The 24,086-nt window shown below is 53.8% G+C and overlaps 1 protein-coding gene across 1 annotated transcript in view; it reads right to left on the bottom strand.

Annotated features, from left to right (window-relative positions):
• CACNA1E (calcium voltage-gated channel subunit alpha1 E) overlaps nucleotides 1-24,086 on the bottom strand; it is an 86,665-nt gene that overhangs the window by 42,807 nt on the left and 19,772 nt on the right. Inside the window, exons 6-9 of the mRNA XM_058842826.1 lie at nucleotides 23,831-24,012; nucleotides 12,175-12,278; nucleotides 1,169-1,284; nucleotides 154-207 (exon numbers count right to left, since the gene is read on the bottom strand). Of these exons, the coding sequence (XP_058698809.1) occupies nucleotides 154-207; nucleotides 1,169-1,284; nucleotides 12,175-12,278; nucleotides 23,831-24,012 (456 nt within the window). The remainder of the gene's footprint in view (nucleotides 1-153; nucleotides 208-1,168; nucleotides 1,285-12,174; nucleotides 12,279-23,830; nucleotides 24,013-24,086) is intronic.

Below are 24,086 nucleotides of genomic sequence, written 5' to 3'. Positions count from 1 at the left end.
AGGTGCCAGTCCACCTCTCCTCACCCCTCTCTTGGGCTGCAGACCCCACTGGGCCCTCCCCAGACCTCCCATCACTGCTGGAGGGTCTGAACCTCCAGCTCTAGGCAGGCAGAAGGAAGGGCAGGCAGATTTTAAGGGCAGTGCTGGTCTTACCTTCTAAGGCTGAGGTCCCCGAATTTTTGTTCTCTTCAGCCAGCATGACTTCCTCTACGCAAAACACACAGTTCAGCATCAGGAGACAAGGCACTGTCACGTGTCACTGACTTGTACCTAAGAACTTCCCCCAGCCCAGAGGCTGCCTCTAGATTGCAAACTCTTACCAAATATTGGTTAAGGGCCCAGAAACGAATTCTGGAGGGTGACAAGTGGCAGCTACGAAACTTTGCATCAGAAAGAATTAACCGTGGTCAGTCCTTCTCCCTCCACTGTCATTAAGCTCATGAAAGAAGGTGAAAATCGTAGGCAGCTCTGGGGCTCAAACCACGCAGCCCAGAGCTAAAGCTGTGATCTGGTGCTCAGGACTCATCTGAAGACACCCATCTTTTACAAGTCTGAGCACTGGATGGAAGTGTAAATCTTCCCTTCCCAGAGCTGAGTGTGCTGACCTGATTCCTAGGAGGAGCAAGCAAGGACATGGGCTGTGGCAGTTTGGGAACCAACACCCACAGGCTGTCATGCCTGGTGTCAGGAGGAACCTCCACCACCCCCAGCCCAGGCCCAGGAGTCCCGAGGTAGGAACCAGTAAGTTTATCCCCTCCAGATGGCTCCAGGAGGAGATTCAACTGGAAAACCCCTCTCCCTGTTCACTGCTCTTCTTTCCCACTGCCCACCACTGCAGGGGACTCCAGCAAACACCAGGAGAGAGGAAACCATGGCAGAGCACAGGTGACAGCCATGTTGCTCACAGCCCCCCTGGAGATGTAACGTGCTTCGTGCACAGAATGTGACAATTTCACTCCACAGAACACGAGGACTCATTGGAGGTTTGGTGATGTCCAGCATGGTGGGACCACCCCACCAAAGCTCACCCATGCACTTCACATCACCATGGGAGCACCTTGGGCGCTTCGAGGCTCAAGGATTCCTTTCTGTCCTCAGCAGCCCAGATGAGCAGCAGTCTGTGGTGCCCCTTGTCCCCCCAGGTGTCCCCCTGGCCACCATCCTTTACCCGCTTTGTCTATCCACGCCCGGTAGCCGTTGAGCTCCCGCTCGATCTGCTGCTGGCGCCGCAGCTTCATGAAGGCTCGGCGGTTCTCCACGCGCTCTCTCTCTTTGGCAAACTCCCTGGGGAAGGGCAGAAGGCAGGGGTGAGAGCAGGGCCAGGGGCAGCAGGGTGCCCAGGGGGCTGGGGAACCATGGCACAGAAAGCAGGGACCATGGTGAGTGTTGGGGACACGCACGGGGCCATCCCCGGCCAAAGCGTGTCCAGAGGATGGGTGAATGACCAGGGAGGAGAAAAGCAGGAATGGATGAATGTGAGCAAACTCCCTGCTTGATTACTCAGATGCCACTCAGGGAGGGTGATCCCAGTGCCACCCAACTCCAGAGCCAGCTCAGCTTCTGTGTGTCCCTTCAGGGAATAAAAACTGGGCTCTGTGAGGAGGCAGCGAGGGGATGGAGGAGGGAAGGTCCCTTGCTTTCACCTCCTCTTCTGAATCCTTCTCCTTTCCAGATTCTCCTTGGAGTATTTTCCCAGAATTTGAGACATGCCTGATCTCCTCTGGATCTCAGGGTCTCACAAGAGCTGTCCAGGTGTGATGACCAGCACAGAGACCCCGTGCCCCATCCCCAAGTCCCCGCAGAACTCCAGCCCATGCCCTCAGCCCCTTCCTGGTCCCAGGATGCTCCGAGGGAAGAGTGATTACAAAGAGCAAATGGCACTCTTCCTCTGTTCCTCTCTGTGAGAGGAACATCTCTCTCCCCAGAGACCAGCAGCAGTCTCAGAAAATAAAAAACTATTCCAAAGAACGGAAAGAGCTGGTCTGTCTGCTGCAGAGAGCGTTCGAGTGCGTTACCCCAGCTGAGCTATTACACCCTGATGCTGTGTGGGCTTTTGCATGTGTGTGTGTGTGTGCGTGTGTGTGCGTGTGTTTGTGTGGAAAGCCCGGAATGTTCCCTGCATCTCTTGTTTGAGATCCCCAGACAATTCAAGCGCTTTTAATTCCACCCCAGGAAGGTGAAGTTTCCTGCCGCTCTGGCATTAAGTGTCAAATGACTCCCCCTCCAGCCCTGGCTTTCAGACTGAAATGAGACTTTCTTCCTGGGGCAGGGAAAACAAAAGGCAAGGAAGAGAAAAGCAGCCTGAGTGAAGGGAAGGAGGGTGGGAGGAGATGGGGGAGAAGGAAGGACCTTCCTGCTAACAGTGAAATGCACTCTGAGTTTTGGGCATGCCACCTCCTTGCTCTAGCTGGAGGAAAGGCAGGAGAATTCTGGCTGTCCTATCACCCCTCACCACCCTTTGTTTGCAAATTTGGGATGTGAAGGAATGAGAAGATGCTGTTTGGAGTCAGGGTTGGAGGGGAAGCTGCCTGTCCTCCTCTGGTTTGGTCCTCTGGTCCTCCCAGCTCTGCCCCATGGGCCATAATTCCATGGCAGCCTGGGCAGCACTTTTCCCAGACCCCATAGATAACAAATCCTAGAACTATTTGGGTTGGAAGGGACCTTAAAGACCATCACATTCCTTGCCATGGACAGGGACACCTTCCACTACCCCTGAGAGTCCCATCCAACCTGGCCTTGAGCACTTCCAAGGATGGGGCAGCCACAGCTCCTCTGGGCAGCCTGTGCCCCACCACCCTCACAGGGAAGGATTTGTCCCTAATAACTAATAATAACTAATTATAATAACTAATCCAGCCCTGCTCTCTGTCAGAGAGAGCCATTCCCCCTTGTCTTGCAACTACATGGCCTAGTCCAAAGCCCCTCTCCAGCACTCTTGAAGCCTCTTTAGGCACTGGAAGGGGCTCTAAGGTTTCCCCAGAGCCTTCTCCTCTCCAGGCTGAGCAACCCCAACTCTCTGAGCAACTGGGAGAACTTGGGAAGCCCCTCCTGATTTATGTCAGCTGAGAACCTGGCCACTCTCTGCCGCTCCCTGCTTGCCCATCCCGCTGTCCTCCAGCTCCTTTCGCTGCATGGCAAGAGAAACCAGCATGGTGTGCCCACAGTGGGAGCCACCCAGGAGGACCAGCTGAGCCTCATGCCACCTTTTCCTGCAGAAAGGTGCCTCAAGCCACCTTTTCCTTCCCCCTGGCCAGCCCTTTTGCTCATGGAGGCTGGTGCTCAGGGACGAGGTCCGTGCAGCTGCGGCAGTGTCTCCAGGGGAGTCACTTCCCACTCACTTGATCCCTAATGGAGCTTAATTGCTTTTGTCCATTAGAAGGAGGAAGGGGTGGCAGAAAGGGGAGGGAGGGAGGGAGGGAAGAAAAGTTAATCCCAACTTAATGAATTATTACATTTCAGAGAGACACGTTCCCGAGCAGGGCAGCAGCGGGGGCTGGTGACATCTGAGAGTGGGTAGGCGATGCTGACAGATCAAGGATTGCTCAGAGCCAATTTGCAGCAGCGGGTAGAGATAATACTGTGTGTGAGTGAGAACAGGGCCAGCCATGGTGACTGACAGCTGCTTGGGAAGGCTCCAAGTCACAGGCAGGGCAGCCTGGCATTGCCCAGAGAGCGGGTGCCTGCCTCCCATTGAAGGGCTCTGCTCCTGCTCTCATGGGGTTACATCACCAGGAATGGCCCAGTTCTGCCCTGCAAAGAGCCCAGGGCGGTGCTGCCCCATGGGGTCCCTGCAAGGGGGCTCAGAGCACCCCAGCAGATTGCACAGTCTCCACCAGCAGCACCTCTGCTTGTCCACTTGGGTCTATGGGCCCCAAATCCTGATGGCTCCAGCTCAAAAATATCCACCCCTGACAGCCAAGATCCATGGTTGTGTCATTGCAGCCCCTCTCTGCCCAGCTCTGTGAGCTCTAGAGAGCTCTGGAGGCAGTTGCTGAAGGCCCTGGTGGGGTTTGGGGATCAATCTGTCCTCCTGCTCCCAAGGGCACCATTCCCCCATACTCTGTGCCCAGTCCACTGGGGCAATGGGAGCACAGATGCTTTGCTCCTCCTCTGCCTGCAAATTCTCCTCCACAGCTTTGGGATTTCCCTCATCTGGCCTGAGAGCATCTCCGCTCCTGGAAGAAGACCCTTGGGGAAGCCACCATGCTCAGCCACATTCTCTCCAAGCCCCCACAGACACCCTCACACCAGGAAAGTGAATTATTCCAACGTTATCTGCTCTAAGGACTGGAAAACCCAGGTCTGGTTTCAGTGGGAGAACCACTAATGGAAACATCCAGCTTGAAAACAGAAAAAAAAAAAACCAAAACCCTTATAGAAAAAAAAAACAAAACACACAAAAAAAAGGAAAAAACTCCAACCAACCAACTACAAGAAAACCAAGAACCAAAAACAAGTTAAGAGAAAAGAGTATCACAGCTACTGCCATCCATTTTTCTGTATTTTAGACCATCTTTGAGTTCAAAGCTGGCAAATAGTGCTGGTCACATCAATGTTGTGGCCTCCACGCTTCGAAACAACAAACCATCTATCTTCAAACCCATCAATTCATCACCTCTCGCCTCTATTAAAGATGTTTCCAGCAAACCAGTTATCAAATCAGCCTTAAAACAACTTCAGGCAGCCAGAAATGGCTGGGAATCAGAGAAATACTGGGTCACACACTGAGGATGAGGTGGCAGCACCACCCTGCTATGAAAAAACCCCAAATATAATGGGATGAAGAACAAGAGAGGCCATCTCTTGTCCAAACTGCTCTCCTCAGGTCTCGTGAGGGCAGCTCATGGCTCCACTTCAGGTTTGAGCACCACAGCCTGAGGAAGAACTGCCTCTGAGACTCCAGGAGGGTGTCAGAGAAGGTTATGGGACAGAACTGACAACAGACGGTGAGGCAAACACAGCTGAGACAGTTGCAAACCGGGGGGATCAGATGGTATTTACCCAAGAGGTGTAAAGGAACTGAAGTGAGAGTGTTGAACTGACTGCGCAGTCTGTAACCTGGAGCCTCAACTCAAACAGACGGTGACAGGCAGAACTGGCACTGCAGGCTGGGATTATTGCACTGAACCCATGGCAGAGGCAGGAGCAGGGTGTCCAAAAGGTACAAAAACCTCTGCAGGGGGAAGGTGTCCTTCATAAGCCCGCTTTGAAGGACACCACAAGTTTTTCAGTGAGGGTAATTGCTTGATTTAAGTTCACCTGAGCTGCCAGAGTCAGAGAAGACTCAAGGCCAGGCTGGATGGGGTCCTGAACAACCTGGTCTAGTTGAAGATGTCCCTGCTCATTGCACGGGGTTAGCCCAGATGGCCTTTAAAGGTCCAACCCAACCCATTCTGCAATCCCTCAACAAAGCCGCGTTGCCTCGAGACAGTCTCTGCAGCACAAAGCAGCGAAGAGAAAGGATACAAAAAGAAACAGAAACACCCCGTTTGTTGTACTCCCTGTCCAGCAGCTTTGATCATCCCCGTGTGGTTGGGCGGGAGCTCTGTGTCACGGCGGTGTGACAAACCTGCAGTGGGAGCGCGCGGCTGACGCCGCTAAAGAGAGCACATTTATAGAGCGCTGGCAGTCACACGAGCTGGGGAAGGAGAAGCTGACAAGCTGTTGGTGACATGCAACGGTAAAACGGGAAGGAGCTGGGAGAGACCAGCCCTGAGATTACCCATTACATCACTGTCCCACTTAAGAAGGGGCAGGTGCCGTCGGGTGCCTTCTACCTTGCTGAGAACTTGTGGTTGTCCACCTGGATTTCTCCGAGGCCAAGTGTGCTGGGACCAAAAGGAGTGGGGAAGTGGACACTTCAGTAGGGAGAACAATCCTGCAGGAAGACCTAGACAGGCTGGAAGAGTGGGCTAATGAGGACTTTATGAAGAGAAGCTGTGGTTGTCCCATCCCTGGAAGTGTTCAAGCCTGGATGGGGACTTGGAACAACCTGGTCTAGGGCAAAGTGTCCCTCTCCATGGCAGGAGGGTTGGAATGAGATGATCTTTACGAGGTTCTTTCCAACCCAGGCCATTCCCCGATTCAAATGTAAGGTCTTGGACACAGGAAAACAAAATCCAGGAGGGCAGCGCAGGTTGGGATCTACCCAGCTGGAGAGCAGCTCTGTGGAAAGGGACCTGAGGTCCTGGGGATGAGTTCAGTCTGAGTGGGCAGCAAAGAAAGCCAACAGAGTGCTGGGCTGCATCAAGAAGGGCAGAGAAGAGAGCCACAAACATCCTGGCTGTAGACTCTCAATTCCATCGTTTTTCCAAGGATAACGCCACCAAGGTTTGTGTCGCTGTCCCACTGCCCAGAGAACTCTGCAATGCTGCAGCACAGGCAGCAATAGCACGCTCAGCCCACGCTGCAAAGAAGCTGCAGAAGGGTCTGGCATCCCCAGCAGCAAGGAGCAGAGATGGCAGCTCTTGACTGTGTTTCACTCTTATCAGGCAGGGCTGGCATGAGCAGCGCAGCTTCAATGCTTCAAGAGCCCCGGGCTTTGTTCACAATCACTCCCACTGGCTCATGCAGTGCTGGGAAAATGTCACTCCTCCCTTTCCCTCCTATGCTCCAGTTTTTATCCCCCCTGTAAGCAGAGAACATCTTTATAGTCTCCTTTTGCATGCGACAGCAATCCGCAGATGAAAGGTGTGTGGTCAGTACTGCAGGTGAGATGTAGTACGGGGGAAAAAAAAAACCCACATCAATTTTCAACCTTTCATCACATTAACTTCCCAAGAGCTTCCAGCACTCCAGTCCACACCTTCTTCACCCAACAGCAGTGCCCAGCACCCTCTTGCCAGGGTGGAGCTGCTCCTGGAGGAACTGAGCATCTCCAAAACCATCCACCGGCTCACAGCTCTGCAGCCACGGCCACGCGATCGCTGCCATCAACCAGGAGGGCAGAAATTACCATAATCTGGAACAAACAACTCCAAAAGCAATCTGTAAGCAAGCACTATCTGCTGAGTGCTTTGTTGAGAGGATCAAAACGGAGCCTTTTCACCCACAGCCCTGCAGACCACAGGCAGTCCACGGAGCAGATTTGCAAAGAGGCAGGAATAAGAGCAATTTTGAAGCAGCGGAGACATGCTGGCAAATAATTTGCCAGGAGAAATCAAAGGGGAAAGTCAGCGAGTCATCTTTTTCTTGTGGATTTTTTATTTATTTTTTTTTTCCTTCTTCTCCTTCTCACCCAGCTGGCTGTAAGAGGAGTCATTATTCCCTGTGACAGCAGAAGAGCCGGCACAGCAGCCACACACACGCCTCTTGTCAGGCAGCTTGTTTGCACAGGGCTTGGAGCCCTGGGCAGGAAAGTGGCCCAGCAGAGCACGGCAGAGAGGCACTTGTTGAATATGGATGCCCACCTGCCTGCTGAATAGAGATGAAGGTCTCCAAGACTGCTTTGCCTGGCCTGTGCTCAAACACCACGGCGATGGCAAAGAGCTCGCCCAGAGCAAAGCGACAGGCGTGGACGTTTCTCCTGCATCCCATGGTGGTGCTGGGGGACCTGGGAGGGGCACCACAGCCCCCTCCTCTGTCCAAATGGGACCTCAAATATCGAGTTCCCAAGCCCAACACGAGTGCAGACATTTCACGTCTCATCCGAGCCACGCCTTGAGATCCAACAACCAATTCCAGGCAAAAGCCAACGTGGTGCCTCCAAGCTTTCATTCTTCCAAATCCCAAGTATTTCTTGGGTGTAGAATCACAGAATCATTCAGGTTGGAAAAGCTGAAGGTCCTCAAATCCAACTATTCCCGCAACAGCACCGTGTTCACCGCTATAGAATGTCCCTAAAAGTCACATCCACATGTTTTTCAAACACTTCCAGGGATGGTGATTCCACTACTTCCCTGGGCAGCCTGCTTCAATGCCTGACCATTCTTACGGCAAAGAATTTTGTTTGTTGACATCTTGCTGGGAACTTTTGGTCTCCCCTCGAGCTTCCCTGCGTTGTGATGTGTCCCCCACTTCTCCCTCCATGAATCTTTGAGACATTAATCCTCTTCCCAGTGTTTTTGGCTTCAAAGCACCAGATCCCGCTCAGCCACGTGGGGCCCAGGTTTTTGTGTGGAGCTGGCAAAAAGAACCCTCTCTCCATTGAAAATGTACGCTTGTTCCCTCAACACCCTTATTATTAATTGCTATAAAACTTAATTTTATTCATCATTGGTTATGCATCCAAATTGGATGGGGAAAAAAATTCAAATTAACTGAAGTGAAAAGATTTCAGAAGATGGCACAGAAGGCTCCTGAAGGAACTGAAGAAAACTCTCCAGAGACTGGGAACGCAGTGCTAACCCAACCTGAAAGAAAGATCTTAAGACAAAGAAATCTTGCCAAATTGATCCTTTAATTATAACATTAGTCGTTTCTTTCAAAGGCTTAGTGTAAGAGCTGGGGGTGGGGGGCAGAAAAGACTTAAAGGGAGAAAAGACTTAACATCACCAGGATGAGTGGAAGCAATTAGGAGGATTTAAATTACTCTCTTGTTTGGTACAAGGCAGATAGATTTCATTTTTCTTGCCATTGTACTCGACTTCTGGCTCTGCCATTAGCTTCCAGAGGTCTTCTCCTTGGCTGGCCTGAGGGCCCAGTCTTCCCAGGTCAGGAAGCATCTCCTACCACTCTGCTACTTCTGCAGACCAGAAATACCAGTGATGATAACAGCTCTGACACCCTGGAAAGGGGCTGGGTGCACAAGACTGGATATGAGGATGGAGTCTCCCAGCTCTCAACAGAAGGATGATGCTGCAATGAATGGAGGAGGGTGATTGCAAACCAAATTTCTTCTGCAGAGGCTGTGGAAAGGGAGGTGGGAAAGAGTCAAAATTCAGCCTGTTTGGTTCTGAAGCTCTGTATGAGTCCTCAGGAAGCTCTGCATGAGTCCTCAGTGCTACACCTCCAAGCACAGCTTATTTTTTATCTTCACTCTTTCATCTTCTTGCTCCCAGTGACAAACTAGACACAAGCTGTCTTCTTGCCAGGAGGGGAAAAGCAGGCAGGGCCTCTGCAGTCAGCAGGACAGGACCAGTCCCAGGGGCTATGGTCACTCCTGGGGTGGTCACTACATGGCACCAGCAGCAGGGACAGGGCAGCGTGCCTCTCATCAGGTCCCTGCTGCTCCAGAGACAGAGCCCAAACACACACGTTTTATGTGAGAAACAGCTGAGGAGGGGGGGAAAAAAAAACCCCAAAACTCCACGATTTCACAAAAAAAAGGGAGAGCAGTTCTTTGCAAATCTCCAGCACATGCAACTCCTCCGGCCACAAGGCAGCCTCAGGTGGAAAGCAGCGTTTCAGTGCTCCATCCTCACTCTCCCACTGACTCTCTCCTGCCAGGATTATCTCAGCAGCTCCTGCAGCTTTAAAAGCTGAGCAGTCACAACTCCTTGGGCTCCGTACCTGCTCCCAAAGAGGAACGGGGCCAATTTATTTTATTTTTATTTTATTTTTTCACCTTCTCCTGCTTTCAACCAGAGTTAATTGATCCATAATTGCACCCATAGAGGGGGAAAGTTAATAGACACAGTAATAAATGCCAAAGCCACAGCAGATCTGTCTCTCCAAGCCCCTGCCTGGAGGAGCTCCATCTCCTCTCAGAGGAGTCGCATGCGATTCCGGTGCGTGTGTGCCCGTTCGTATTTAGGGAGAAAAACTGAGGAGCCTTGTTATGATGAAAATCATTTCTTTTTCCTCTCCCACATACTTTGTGCTTAAGGAGCAGATGGATCCAGGCTGTTTACATCACAGAGGTCATGCCTCAGCTTAACAGTTGGGGATCTGACTGTTGGGAGGGATGCTCATCGCAACCAGGAGATTGCTAAATCTGGGCTCCGGCAAACTTCTGCTGGTGGCAAGTGAAACACACAAATGTCCTCCTGCAGCCTCTTTGCATTCGGGACCCACCCCGGGTGTTGGGCTGTTTCCCCAAAGGGAAAGAGGGCAGAGGCAGCTCAGCAGCAGCTCCTGGGAGGGAACCTGGAGGAGAATGCTGGAAATCCCGAGAGGACCTCGTTATTCAGCGGTGCAGATGGTGCGGTTTGCGTGGGGCCAGGTTTCTGCAAGGAGGCCACTGGCCATGATTTCAGCTGAGCACGGCCTGGCTTTCCCAAAAGCAGTGCTGTAACTGCCAGGGGAAGAAGTCCTTCGGTGGAGGTGTTTCCATGGAGCTCACTCCCAAAGTGACCATCTCCTCTCAGTTCAGCACAGCCAAAAGTGGGGGTATCTGGCCAGGCCCTGCCTGTTCATCCAGCTGAGAGCTGGCCAAGGGAAAGGTCACACCTCCCATCCCCCAGCACAGCCAAGTACTCTCTTCCAGCACCAGAGGAGTGCTAAAAACAAGAAGAGCTCAGCAAACAGAGCAAGGAACGAGACCCTTCCTGCTGCACTCAAGGACACATATTATTTGTGTGCACAAATATATTCTCCTGCCTTAGGTCCTGCTCCTCCACGGCTCCAGCAGCAGCTTAGGATGATTCACCCAGCCAAGGTGCTGCATCCACTGGGGCACAGGGGATGTGGCAGTGTCGAGGCAGGGGGACACCACAGTGGCCATGGCCGTGGAGTGGCAGAGCCCACCTCGCCCAGGCCTCCAGGGAGCTGAGCAGTCCTGCTTTACCCTGGATATCTGCCACGCCACAAGAGCATCTCCATTGCCAATTAGGCCACCCACCCACTTGCATCCTTCCCCATACAAACCCTGTTAGTGATAAACAAACAGAGGAAATGCCAGCCGGTGCCTGGGAAGAGTCCTAGACAACTGCATCCAATTCGGCGGGCATGGGAACGGCTGCCTGGGGCAGTCCTGCTGCAGGGAAGCACCAAGCTGGGCCAGGGCATGGCCAGGCATTCCACCAGCCCTGCTGTGGTCCTCTGGCCAGTGTCTGGCTTGTGTCCCCAAGCTCCTTCCAGCATCACCCCAGTGCCAAAAGCCCCGGCGTCCACACAACTCGCTTCACTGGCACGCCTCAACGTTGTAATAAGGGGCTTTCCCAGCTTCCTAACTTGCCTTCTCCAGGATTTTGTAGCAAAGCTCTTGCTTGACACTTGAGACCCAGCTGGACCTTGCCCAAATGCCCAAGCTGGATGTGGCATGAGAAGTAGAAATTCCACCCAATGCTGCTTGGATATCTTCATCCCCCATAAGAACTCCCTCTCTGTTGGGCAATGTGAGGCCCCTCCTGCAGCCTGTCCAGAGCCGCCAGACTCAGTCAGACCCCAGAATGAGAGCTGGGAAAATTCAGCCCAGTAAGAGACCCCCACCTGCCACCCTAGAAACTCCTGGAATCACCACCATCACACTTGAACTTCCAGGGACCCTCAGGAAAGGGGCTGAGACAGCCACGGCCATTCTCCACCCTGACCCTTGCATCTAAGAGCTTTCCATCTGGACACAGCACTGCTACAAGGAGTTTTGCATTTTGCCATGATGCATAATTAGCTAAAAAATGACCTGCTTCAGTCAGGACAGAGGATCCCACATCTTCCCCCAGCACAGGAGAGGGCACGCTCTCGCCGTTCACCAGCCTCAACCAGCAGTTGAGGATGTGCTGATGCAACCACAGTTCATTGTCATGGAGACAAGAAGAGTTTTTGTCTCCAAACCCAGCTTAATGGCTTGGATTAAAACCACCTTCCCCTTGGGAAGTGCATCACAGGGACAGTTGCTTTGTCCCTGCTTCCTTATCTTCTGGGCTTATCCACGTGCTCCCCAAGCACCTTTATCCTCACCAGTTTGCACCCCACCAGTGCAGGGCAGCTCAGAGGTGCTCTGTATCACTCCCCAAACCCATCCCAACCCACACACACCCCACCACAAACAGCCTGGACTCAAACACATTTTCATAGACCCCCCACGTCTCTCTCCTCTTGCAGGTCCCAAGCAGGCAGAAGATCCCCAGTGACCATTTCTCCCAAGTGAAATAACAGTAGTAATAAACATCTTCAAGGCTGTCCCTTCCCAAGCTCCCCAGGGAGAGAAAGAACCAAGCACAGCCAGGGGAGCAATCCCTGCCCCTTGGTTGTGGGGCAGGTGGGGATGGAGGGGATGGAGGGACACAGGGACCAGCCTTAGGTCCCACAGATGTGTGACAAGCACAGCTCGGAGGGAATGACCCCACTGCTTACCCTGACAGCACTCCCAGGACAAGGTTGAGGACAAAGAAGGATCCAATGATGATGAGGGGGATGAAGTACAGCCAGTTCCAGGTGGCTCCTAAGGCATCATTGGTCTGGAGAGGAAAGAAAAGAAAACAAGTGTGACATCACCTTTGACACCAGCGACATGGCAGAGGGAGGGGTGTCAACTTCAGTGCTCCAGGCTGACCACACCAGGCTCCTCAGGGTGACATGGCCATGCCTGCCAAGCCTTGGTGGGCACCCTTGCCCACCAGAAGAGCCCTGGCGCCCCTCAGCACCCCGCACCAGTCCCAGTCCTCATCAGGCAGGACCACTCCCCTCTGCCCCCTCCAACCATCCCTGCAGAGACTGTACATGGGTGTAGCTGGAGGTGCAGGGTCCTGAAGCCCAAAACTGGGGTGCTGAGGTCACCCTGAGCATGTTTTCCCCCGCAGTTTGATTTGGGGCTCCCAGACACATCCACCAGGACGGGGCAAAGCAGCCCCACAGCTGAGCACGGGTTTATAGGGCACCTTAAGACCAGGGAAGGTGGTGTCTAAAGAAGAGACAGGCAACATTTGTCCCTTCATGCATGGTGGGAAACCTCCAAACAGGCATTTTGCTACTGGCATCACCACAAACACCGTCCCCCAAAGCCAAGGAGCTGAGATCAGACGGGAGCTCTGAGAGCAGAGCTCAGCCCGACAGCTGCAAGATGAGCCCTGCTCAATACCTCCAGACATGAATTCACCAGAGGTTTTAATAAAGCAGTGCCCCTCTGTCCCTCCCAGCCGCCTCCCAGGCCCCATTTGTCCTCTGGTGTCAGGCACGGTGCACATGACGCCGGGCTGAGGGTGATGCGGCAGAACGTGACTGTCTGGGGGAGGTGGTATCAATCTTCTTGCAATGAAAGACTCTTTCTCTTTTCTCTCTCTCCCCCCTTCTCCCTGTGCTAATTAAGCCCTCATCTTCATCTGAGTCATTGGCACCACGTCTCCTGGTCGGCCAGTGCAGGAGCTGAGACGGGGCTCTGCGCCGGGACCAGCACGATTCCGAGGAGGAAAGGAAGTGCTGGAGTCTTCTTCTAGTGGGAACCTCAGCTGGGTGTCCCCATCACCCTGACAGCGACCCCAAAGCAGGAAAGGTGACACCAGCACACCCCCAACAAGGGCACTGACCACAGCACTGGGACAGGGGATGTGGGCAGCGGTCTCAGACCACAGCAGCCGAAAGGGTTCTGAACGCATCTGGGAGGATTCGCTGCTCTCCTCCTTTGGCACGAGGGAAACCACACTCAGGTCCTCTCAAGATGCTGCTCTTTCAAGAGCCCCAGTTCATCTCCAGCCTCTTTCTTTAGGAGGAGAAGGAAGCACAAGGAGGAAGGAAGGATGCATGGAAATGCCAGACAGCCAATGTTTGCCACGGCCCTCCAGAGATAGCCAGGCTCTGCTCTGACAGCACCATCTCCCACGGCATCAGTCTTCAGGGCATACTGCAACCCTCAGCCCAAGCTTGGCTGGGCTTCAGCTCCCTGCCAAGATGCCACTGGGTACCTGCCACTCATGTCAGGATTGCTTGCCTTTGAAACTGGCTCCTGCCCAAGAAACACAGGCTTTCCCCAAGGTCCTTGTCACAGGGAATGCCAAACAGGCGAGCTCCTTTCCTGCAGGAGAAGACATCTTCCCCCAGAACTGGGCCACCACCACCCCTTCTTTAGCCACTCAGCAGGAGAGAGAGGGGGAAGTGGGCAGTTTCCCCTGGGTTATCAGTGCCCAGACCACCTCCTTCCTCTCCATTTTTCAGGCCCAGCCAGGCTGGTGGCACTGGGGACCTGCAGCAGGTCTTGGCAGGACTCAGACGGCATGGGCTGGCTGTGATCCCAACCTCTGTGCATTTGAGTGCCTGCCTCCCCTGGAGGTGGAGCCAAAGGGGGTTGGAGAGATTTTTGAGGGGATCTGGGAGGTCACAGCACCACTTGCACCCAGCAGCTGCAGGAGGGGCACTTCTGGGGCAGAGGAGGAGATGGGGAGCTGTGGCCATGGACCCACACACTCAAGGGCATTGCACTGGCCACAGTGAGCTCAGGGATGGTCCCAACCACCCAGGCTGCCACCAGGAACAGCACTGCCACCAGCAGCCACACGGGTCCTCCTGGCTTTGCTGGCATCCCCCAGCCCCAACAGGAAATTTCTCAGGGGACATCCCAATGCCCCCTACAAAACCAGGAACTGGTGGTGCCCAGTCTGGGTGCAGTGGCTCCAGATCATCACCTGCTACTTGCTCAGCCACTCAGACTGCCAAAAAAAACTCACTATTCCCACTGGAAGCCTCCTCAAGCAGATGCTCCAATGGCTGCTGTAATTCCCAGCCTAAATTTATTTGTGGTCATTTTCTATACCGCTCCGTTCTTTTGCCAGCACTGGCCTTTGGCTGAAGTAGCTCTTTTCCTTCCTGATTCCATCCTGATCTATTTCTAGACAGCAATCACAGCCATCTCCAGCCTCTGCTTTGCTGGCCAAAGCAAGGTTCTTCCAGTTCTCTCTTGCCCAGCTGGCTCTCCTGCCCTATTTTATCCAGTATCCCCTTCCCTTCTCCACTCCAGGCTCAGTTCATCCTCCCTGGACACAGGGAGCAATTTGATGGGTCACACTCCATCCCTGCACGATGCCACAGAGACTTTACCTGTATCCCACCATCCTCCCTCCTTCCTTGGTGACACCCCTGCCCTGCAGCCACCTCGTGGTCACCCCGATGTCACCCGTTCACCCTCTCCTCCTCCACACCGCTGCTTCCCAGCCAACCTGAGCTTCCAGGAGAGATCTTTGCTGCTCCTCAGCAGGCACCTGGCTTTCCATTTCTCACTGCATCCCACATCTCTTCCTCCAGCCCTCAGATGCCTCCCAGCCCAGGATGGCAGCCTCTGTCCCTCCCTGGGAAGCCGCTGGAGGCAGGAAAGCCCATGACGCATCCCCAAGGACTCCACGAGTCCATGACATCCCCCGTGTCCCCTCAACACCATCCCAGCACTGCTCACTTCCCCGCCAGCCTCACAGAGCTCCTCATCCCCTTCCCCATCCACTTCCCCTTCCTCCTCACCCACTTTCCCATAGCGTTTCCCATCTCACTACAAGGAGCAGCTTTACCACGTTCCCAGGCCTGCCATGCCAGTTTGGCCCGGCGTGACCTACCTTTGACAAACCCATGATTCATTTTCCTCTCTTGCCTCCCAAATCTGTTCCCAAGTGGCATGCGATCGAGGTCAGCCTCGCAGTCCTATTCCTGCCTGCCTTACTTTTCCTCCCCTCCTCCCCCCGCTTTTAAATATAGGCACCGCATTCGCTATTCTCCAGTCAGATGGTGCCTCCCCCAACTCGATGGAGCTGTTAAAAATACTTGTTACCAGACCTGCCATTTCATGTGCCAGCTCCCTCCAAGCTTGGGGAGAAGCCATCCCAAGCACCCAGGCTGGTGGGTCTCAGCGCTGGGCTCCCACGTTGGCCATGCCCTTGTTCTTGGGATCGCGCCTTTTGTTGCTTCGTGTCGACCAAAAGTGGGGCTGAAAGGTCCATCCGTGCCCAGATCTCTCCAGATGTCATTTCACTGGGCCTTCCTTCCATCTGCAGAGGTGGGGAACCGCTCACTGCTCCTCCAGGAGGTCTGTGTCAACACAACTCTGCTATGGCCCTCATCGCACTTCCCAAATTTTTCGTCGCCAAGATGTTGTTGTCTTGACTGGGCAGCCCCTTTCCCCATTCCTCTGGGGCATCACTTGTTCTTTGTATCCCTCTGTAGGCTGTAGTTCATCGTCTTGGTCCACTCTGCCTTCCCATAGGGTTTTTTTCCCCTTTGTTGAAGGTACCAGGAGGTTGTTGTTTGCAGAATTCAGGGTAGACACAGGAATTTTGATCCCTAAATTACACCAGCTCCTTTAATGAAGAAATTCCAGGTTCCTGCCTTGCTCCCTGAGCAAGGTCCCATCATTCACCCTCGGGACAGGCTTTTTATATTCCTTTGGGAAATGGAGGAGCTGCTTGGTGCCAAGTCTTTGCTGCTTCTTCCCTTCCCTTTGAGAGGCTTCCTTCTCATTATGCACCCCACCAGCCCCCAGAACTCTTCTGTGGTCATCAGACCAAGAACCACCAGGCTCACATCTTGGCACAACCCATCCTGCTGCCAGGAAAGCCCTCTGAGCCTACAAATGACAGCACCAAGGCGTGGGAGCGGGACCCTCCTGAGGGAAAGAGCCCCCACCAGCTCCTGCTTCTCAACCCCCAAGCACAAGGTTATTCTTCAGGCAGCTCTTGTGGTGTTTGTTGGGTTTTTTGGGGTTTTTCTTTCTTCCCCCCCCAAAAAAGGGCAGGAAAAGGCGCGGGAAGCTGCAAAAGCAGGTCTCACTCAGGGGGCCAGAAATCTAAAGAAATCTAAATATATCCTCAAGTTGAATGCACAGCACAAGCGCACAGCCCACACGTCCCCTCCCTCGGGCTGCGGCGCATGGGAACCTTCAGGATTTCTTTGCTATAGGGGAAGGGAGGGGGGAAAACCTCAATAAACCCCTCAAACTCAGTCTCTCCTGGCTAAAAATAAACAGGGAGCAGGTTCAGTCTGCGCAGGGAGCCTTAATGGCCACTCATTGCTCACCAGCTTGGGGAGGGCAACTGGGGGCCTGTGGGCACCCAAAGCTTTCAGGGAGCAGCAGGATGTGGGTTTCATTCACACAGAGGTTTGGGGATGATGGGAAAAGCCATGGATCTCAAGGATCTCAAGGGCCTTTGACCCTGGAGCTGTGCCTGCCTTCCCCAGAGCTTCTCGGGTGCTTGCAGAGCGGGACAGAGGGTGAAGAACCACCACAGCTTCCATGATTTGCTCTCCAGATCCTTGGCTTGGCAACTTCTGATGGTCTTGGCCTGCTGGTGACACCCATCGTGCTCCTGACACGGCTGATGGTGTCCCCCCAGCATCACCTGCTCCTCCCTGCATCCAGCTCAGAGTCACACACAGGCCAGCAGCCACAGCAAAAGGCGGGGAAAATTAATTATAAAAATAACTCCCAGCAGATTCCCTGGCCTGAGCAGCTCCCTCCAGACGCTGACACCCGCTGCTGCTCCCCCCAGAGCAGTAACAGATCTCCTTGTTCCCTTTAATAGCAGTAATTGAATCTCCTGCATGCAGGGCCATGCTTCACTCCCTGCCTGGGATCCATCAGCGACCCTGGCACTGGACAAGATCTGAATGGAAATGCTTTGCTTTCCCAAATGAGGTTAATGAGGAAATGGGTGCATTTCCTCTGCAAGGCCAGGACTGGCCCGGGGTGGGACACATCCTGCCATGGCCACATGTCGGGGTCTCCAGGCAGGGTGGGCACCTCCTGCCCCATCCCCATCCTCCAGCACTGCCCTTCACTGGCCCTGGGAAGCTCTGGAATAACACCAGAGGGGGACACAAAACTCAGCATAATCTTCTCTCTGAGTGTGTGCAGGGAGGGAGTGGGGAAGGACACGATGCATTTCATTTTTCTGTTTCCTAAAAGGAACGCCAAAAACGCGTTGCTGGAAGCATTACTAAAAAATCCAGCGTTTTCAAAATATTTGAAACAGGCACTGAGACTGATTTTGGTGCTGTTCTCCTCCTCCAACCCACCAAGAAATCGCACCCAGCTGCCTCAGCATGGATGCACAAACCCTGCTGGACCCAGAGCCTGGATACTGCAGCAGGGCATGGCTTCTACAGGATCAGCTTTGGGGCTGTTTGTTTTCTCATGGGGATCCCTGCCTTGTTTTGGGCATGCTGCAAGCCCAGGGAGGCAGCTTGGGCCCCATGATAAGATTTTCATCCTTTTATGACGTTCCTAGAGGAAGGAACATCCCCAGCTTCAGCTGTGCTGTGCTGGGGTAACAGACCCCTGCACAAGCTCACTCATGGAGCCCACCAGCCCCATAACCCAGCCCTGGAGCACAGGAGCACATTGACCAGTTTGGAACTGCTGGGAAGTGCCAGAGAACCCGTGCTGGAGCACTTCTACCTCCACCAGCCCCCCTGAGCTCCTCCAGTGCTTTCCAGCAGACCGTCTTGGAGTGAGACTTTCCCGCGCGGGCAGGGAGGAGGGTGTGGGCAGGGAGCTTTTGATAGAACATGCCTGAAAGCTGGGATCCAGCAGACACAGTTTGTTTCTTGCTGTGTCATTTCATCACATACACACACACACACACAGAGAGAGAGAGGGAAAAAGGGGAAGAAGGGAAAAAAAAAATTAGAAAAAAATAAAGGCAGGAACATTTGGCAAGCTGGTGAGGGTCTGGCTTTGCTGAGTGCGGAGAAAGAGCCGTGTTTGGAAAGGGAGGAGAGGGGAGAGCAGGCTGGCTGCCACACACGTGCCTGGCAGGGCCAGGCTCCAGCACCAACTGGAGCCATTTGGGGAGAAACAGCTCACTTTTTGAGTTCAGAAGGGTTTTGAACCTTTGGGGTGGAAGCTGAAGTCTCCTCTCTGAATTTGCTCTCACGTGCTCTCATCCACATTTAAAGCACGCAGCATTTCGGAGGATGGAGGAGGAAAGGGCTCTGTCCCTCGGTGCCACAAGTGCTGGGGACTTTTTGGCAGCTCCCATTCCCCCAGCCCTGTGCCCTGAGCTGCCAGGAATAGCTGCAGAGGCATTACGGGCTGTGCTCGCTGCCTGATTAAATTTTCATACCTCCCCGCCAGGATATTCTGTGTGCGTTGTGTTTTAATTTAAAACACATAAGAAGGGACTCCTGGTCCCTCGGCAAGCTGGAGAGCCTGGCACCATCCCAGGGCACAGAGGGCTAAAAAGCCAGGTGGTTTCCCTCTTTTTGCCATCCCTCCCACCTCTCCTGCTCTCCAGCCTCTCTCCCTCCTCCTCCTCCTCCTCCTCTTCCCAGCTCCGTGCTGGGAGCCACCGATATGCATCACACTCCCAGCTTCCTGCTGTACCCAGCTCCTCCAGCCCATCACTGTGGTGTCAGGGCTGTTTTGGAGATCTTTGCACCACAAGCAGAGTTCTCACAAGCCTTGGTGCATGGCTGGCACTGCTGCAGCTCTTGCCCTGCTGACAGACACCGGTGTCCAGAGGTCCTGGAAGTGCTGGGGCTCAGGGAGGTTTCCCAGCTCATCTCAGTTCTGAGCAAACCTCCCAAAAAGAGCAAAATCCTCTCTGGTCTAGTCATTAATTTTGCTGCCTCCTGGTTGCTCTGTGGAAAGCCAGGCACTGTCCTCTCTCCAAATGCTGAGGAGGAATCCACCCAGAGCTGCACCACGCTCAGGTCTCACGTTGCTCACACAAAGGAGATTTGGGGAGGGCAGCTGAGTGCTGAGCATCCCAAGGGATGGCTTGAAACCCCAGGAATTGATGCCAACATGCAATGGTAGCAATCTTCTACACACACACACACACATGGAAAAACAACTGTTCTGCAACAGATTCCTCCTCTGACCCCCTCTCCAAGGTCGACTGGGGAAAATGGGGATGGGGCAGGAAGCAGGACAGCCAAGGCCTGCTCACATCTCTGACCCATGTGCTCCAGCATGACAGTGATATTAACAGCATGACAGTGATATTAGCAGCATGACAGTGGTATTAACAGCGTGACAGTGATATTAGCACACCTCCCTTCCCCAGCATCCCGAATCAGGCTGGTCTGAACAGTCCCTGCTTCAAAAAGGATGGATGTGTCACTGCATTTCAAAGCCAGGCTCCCACAGAAGACCTTCAGCACTTCAATGGGGCTCGTAAGGAAGATGAGGACAAACATTTGAGCAGGGCCTGTTGTCACAGGACAAGGGGTAGTGGTTTAAATCTGAAGGATTTAAATTAGATTTAAATTAGATATAAGGAATTGTATTTTTTTTCCAAGGAGGGCAGTCACACCTGGCAAAGGTCGCCCAGAGAGGTGGTGGATGCCCCATCCCTGAAAGTGCTCAAGGCCAGGTTGGATGGGGTTCTGAGAAACCTGGACTAGTGGAAGGTGTCCCTGCCCAGCAGAGGGGGTGGACTGGATGATCTTTAAAAGGCTCCTTCCAATCCAAACCATTCTGTGACCCTGTCTTCTCCACTTTGGAGATGTTTCACTGACAAAACCGGTCCAAGCCAACTTGTGCAAACCCAGTCACGAAATGACTTCTGCACATTGAGATCCACCAAAACCCTTTTGCACCCCACGAGTAGAGGAGATCCCAGACACTGAGGGGATCTTCCCCTCCTGGCCCAGCACCTTCAGCATGCTGGAAGCACGTGGGGGTTGAGTCACACATGCTGCAAACCCCCATCCTTGCAGCAGCTCCTGTTTTCCAGCCACTCCTACAGCGTGCACAGCTCACACTTGGCACCCAACCCATGCCCCTGCAGCCTCCTTGCTCTCTGCTGCAGCTGCCCAGCTCGGCATGGGGCTGCAAGACCCAGACCCACCTCCCCCAGGGCCGTGGACACAGCTCTGCCTGCCACCACTGCATTTTGGGAGGTGTTTTTGGAAGCCACCAGCAGCTTGGTGTTCTCTCCCCCAGCAAACGCTCCCCTCCTGCTGCAATAGCACCCAGAAGGCTCTCAGCACTCAGCCCTGGCATCTCCTAAGGCTCCCTGTACTGTTTGGCCCCCCTACCTCGGAGCCAATTCTTCTCACCCTGTTACCTGGGAGAAGAGATCAAACCCCATCTGGTCACAACCTCCTGTCAAGGAGTTGTAGGGAAGTGAGAAAATCCCCCCCATGAGCCTCCTTTTCTCCAGGGTGAGCCCTCCCATCTCCCTCAGGAAATAACCAATTTCAGACTCCTCACCCCTTCATTTCCTGGGATCGTGGGATCCAGGCTGAGCATCACCTGTGCCTCTCAGCAGCCTGGGGAGCCCCTCAGCCATCCCCCCAAGCCCCAGCAGCGCTGTTTAATAACAAAATGCATCCCTGCCCCACGCCAGCACGGCTGCAGAGGCGGAGAAGTAGGACAGTGAGTCTCTTTGCCAGCACTGTACTTCCCTCTGGTCCCTACAGAAATCAGGTTTGGTCTGGAGCCAGCCTGGGGAAGGGGTGTCTGCTCCAGGAGAAGAAGAAAACCAAAATACTTCTTAGCCCCTGTTTCAGACCACAGAGGCAGTCCCCAAATCCAGCTCCCCTCCAAAATAAATCAAAGTCCCCCAGGCTCCCAGGGGCAGGAGCTGGAAAAGCCACAACACCCCACAAGTCTTTTATTTCAACCCATACCATGACTTTTACTTCATGAAGGCAAAGTTGGCACGAAGAAAGCAAAAAGCAAACACATGGATGAAATAATCCATGTGGAAATTAGCTTGTTGTAATGCTGCCTCCAAATTCCAGGAGCCACACTCCTGGACCTGGGAGAACGGTGGAAAAGCAGATCTTAAAATCATGATGCAGTCACACAGGGGAATTCTATAGTAAGCAATTTCTTGGAGATTGCTAAAGTGGTTTTCCTGCCATCTCCCTCTCCCCTGCAGTGTTAATCCACAAGGACACAGCCTCCCATCACTTTATCCTGGTGGGAAAGAGGAGTTCCCCACTGATCCCCCCAAACCTGGGGCATGGGCTGGGCAAGGTTAGCAGCAGGAGCCTGCGCTGGCTTGCTGCTCCAAGTGATGAAGGTGATGGCAAAGCACCCCTGTAGTTTTCCAGCCCTCCTCCTGCATCCTCCAGGGACAGCATCCCTCATCTTTTTATTTAAAAAAAAAGAAAAAAAGACAGAAATCCATTTTTTTCTGTCTCCAGGTAGCAAAAGGACCGAGCACCCACAACCTTTGCACCACGAGGCCCCCTGAGAGTCCCTGGGGAGGACAGGAGGTGCAGCCCGGCAGAGCTGGGAGCAGCAGTTCTGGCCACCCCTCGAGGTGAATCAGCAGCATTTAATGATATCAAGGCCCCCAACTCTCATTCTATTAAAAACCAAGGAAGGTCCCTGCTCCTTTCCATAACTGGTCAGTCACAGCTGGTTCTTTGCAGAGGAACAGGGAAGGGAGGCACCTGATTTATGGCCCTGGCCATTGGGAACGTGGTGACAGAGCATGACAGTGACATGGGTGACAGAGCACGTCTGCCCAGCTTTGCTAATCCTGCAGGGAAGATGATCTGGATCCCCACAGGGGTACCCAGAGTTTAGGGTAGTCAATAGGGGCTCCTGCAGGGTAGGCACAGTTTGCAGAGCTCCCAGCTCCTGTGTTTTCAGACCCAGGTGATGAATCAGCAAATCCCAGGCTCTGAAGGGATCAGCTCCAGCCTTCCCAGCAAGGACACCCCAAGCTGCAGGAGACCAGACTCACTCAAACAAACCCCTGAGGTCCACCAGACCATAAATTGTCTGTTCCACATCCCCTCACAGCAGGATTTCAGCACAGGGAGTGCTGCTGCTGATTGCTGCAGAGGCTGGGAAGAGGGAGACACAGGGAGCAGGTCACTAACACCAGAGCAGGGCCCAGGGCAGGTGGCTGCCACAGGAATTCACATATGACAGTGGGAACAGCTGCCCAGGGCACTGGAAAACCACCTTTCCCTATATACTCAATTATTCCTGGGCAATAGGTGCTGTGGGTAAGTCTCTAATCCCATTGACACACCAGAAACAGACACAAAATTGAAGTTTTTCGGTCGGAACGCTCAGCTGCTTCAATCCTTCTTAATTCCCCCACTGACACGGCGAGATCCTGCCACTGCCATCTCCTTCAGGAAGAGGAAAACCAAATCCAAGTGGAAAGGTCAAGCCTTTGCAGTGAACTCTCCCCTTTCTACTCCAGCCTGGGTTTCACGATCCATCTGTCCACACACGCCACCCTGCACCCCCAGAGGGAGCCTGTGACAGGCTGAGCAGGAAAGAGGGCCCCAATGCTGACAGCCTGACGTTGGCCTGGGGTTTAAAACCAAGCCAGAGTCCCTCCTGAAGCAGTTTCCCCACCACATGCCATCCAATTTGCCTCCCGCAGAGCAACGCCACTCTGCAAATCCCCGGGCGTTATGGGAACCAGGGTATAAAAACATTCCCGGTGCAATGACGCCAAAATTGATGCTGAAATTAGGCTGGGAACAGAACAGGCACGGTTGCTTCTAGCCCACGAACTCAAACATGCTTATATGGCCAGTCGCCCACGGCGATACGGAGCTCTGGGATCGCCTGGAGCTTTTCTTCCAGCTTTGCCTTCAAGTTCCTCTCTGGGCACTCCAAGGGCTTGGGCATCAGCAGCTCCCAGCAGCTGCAAACCACAAGAACTCAGCCCAGCCGCTCCCTGCTCCATTGGCACGAAGATCCCAGCTCCCTGCTGGACACCGAAATGCTGTCCCTGCCCCAGAGAAGGGATCTGAGCCCAGCTCTGAGCCTTTTCCAGGCCACCAGACATCCTCTGCCCGGTCTGCAGTGCCCAGAAAACATTTCCACTCTCACAGAGCTGCCCTGGGGAGCACAGGAGGAGCAGGCAAGGAAGGATTCCTCCCCAGGGACAGCCTTCAAGCAGGAGGACCACTGCAGGACATGCCCATGAGGTTTTGCTCTCTGCAACGAGTCAGAGATGGGGACCATGGTTCCCTTTGCCTGGAGGCATGGAACACACCCCTCTGTCCCCCATCTCCCAGAAGGATTAACCCCAAGGAAACTCTGGATCTTCTGAGCTTCCAGCACATAGCAACAGCCTCCAGCCCCCCACCCCGGAGCTGCAGGACTCACATTGTACAGGACTGTGGTCCACCCTTCCATGGTGATGCACTGGAAGACGGTCAGCACAGCAAAGAGGATGTTGTCAAACTGCGTGATCCCGTCGTTGGGACCGATCCACTCCCGGCACTCGTAGCCCGGGGGGCAACCCTGCACCCCGCATGGATGGGGAGGGTCCAGCTCCTCTAGTTCACCTGCGAGCACACAGCAGAGAGCCAAAGGAGGTCAGGGACAGCTCATCCCAGCTCTTTTCCTCTCGTGGGATGTG

The sequence above is a fragment of the Poecile atricapillus genome, chromosome 7 (assembly GCF_030490865.1).
Source record: "Poecile atricapillus isolate bPoeAtr1 chromosome 7, bPoeAtr1.hap1, whole genome shotgun sequence".
In the NCBI taxonomy this organism is placed as follows: domain Eukaryota; kingdom Metazoa; phylum Chordata; class Aves; order Passeriformes; family Paridae; genus Poecile; species Poecile atricapillus.
The sequence above is the reverse complement of the archived record's forward strand: the minus strand, read 5'-3'. Positions and strand labels throughout refer to the sequence as shown.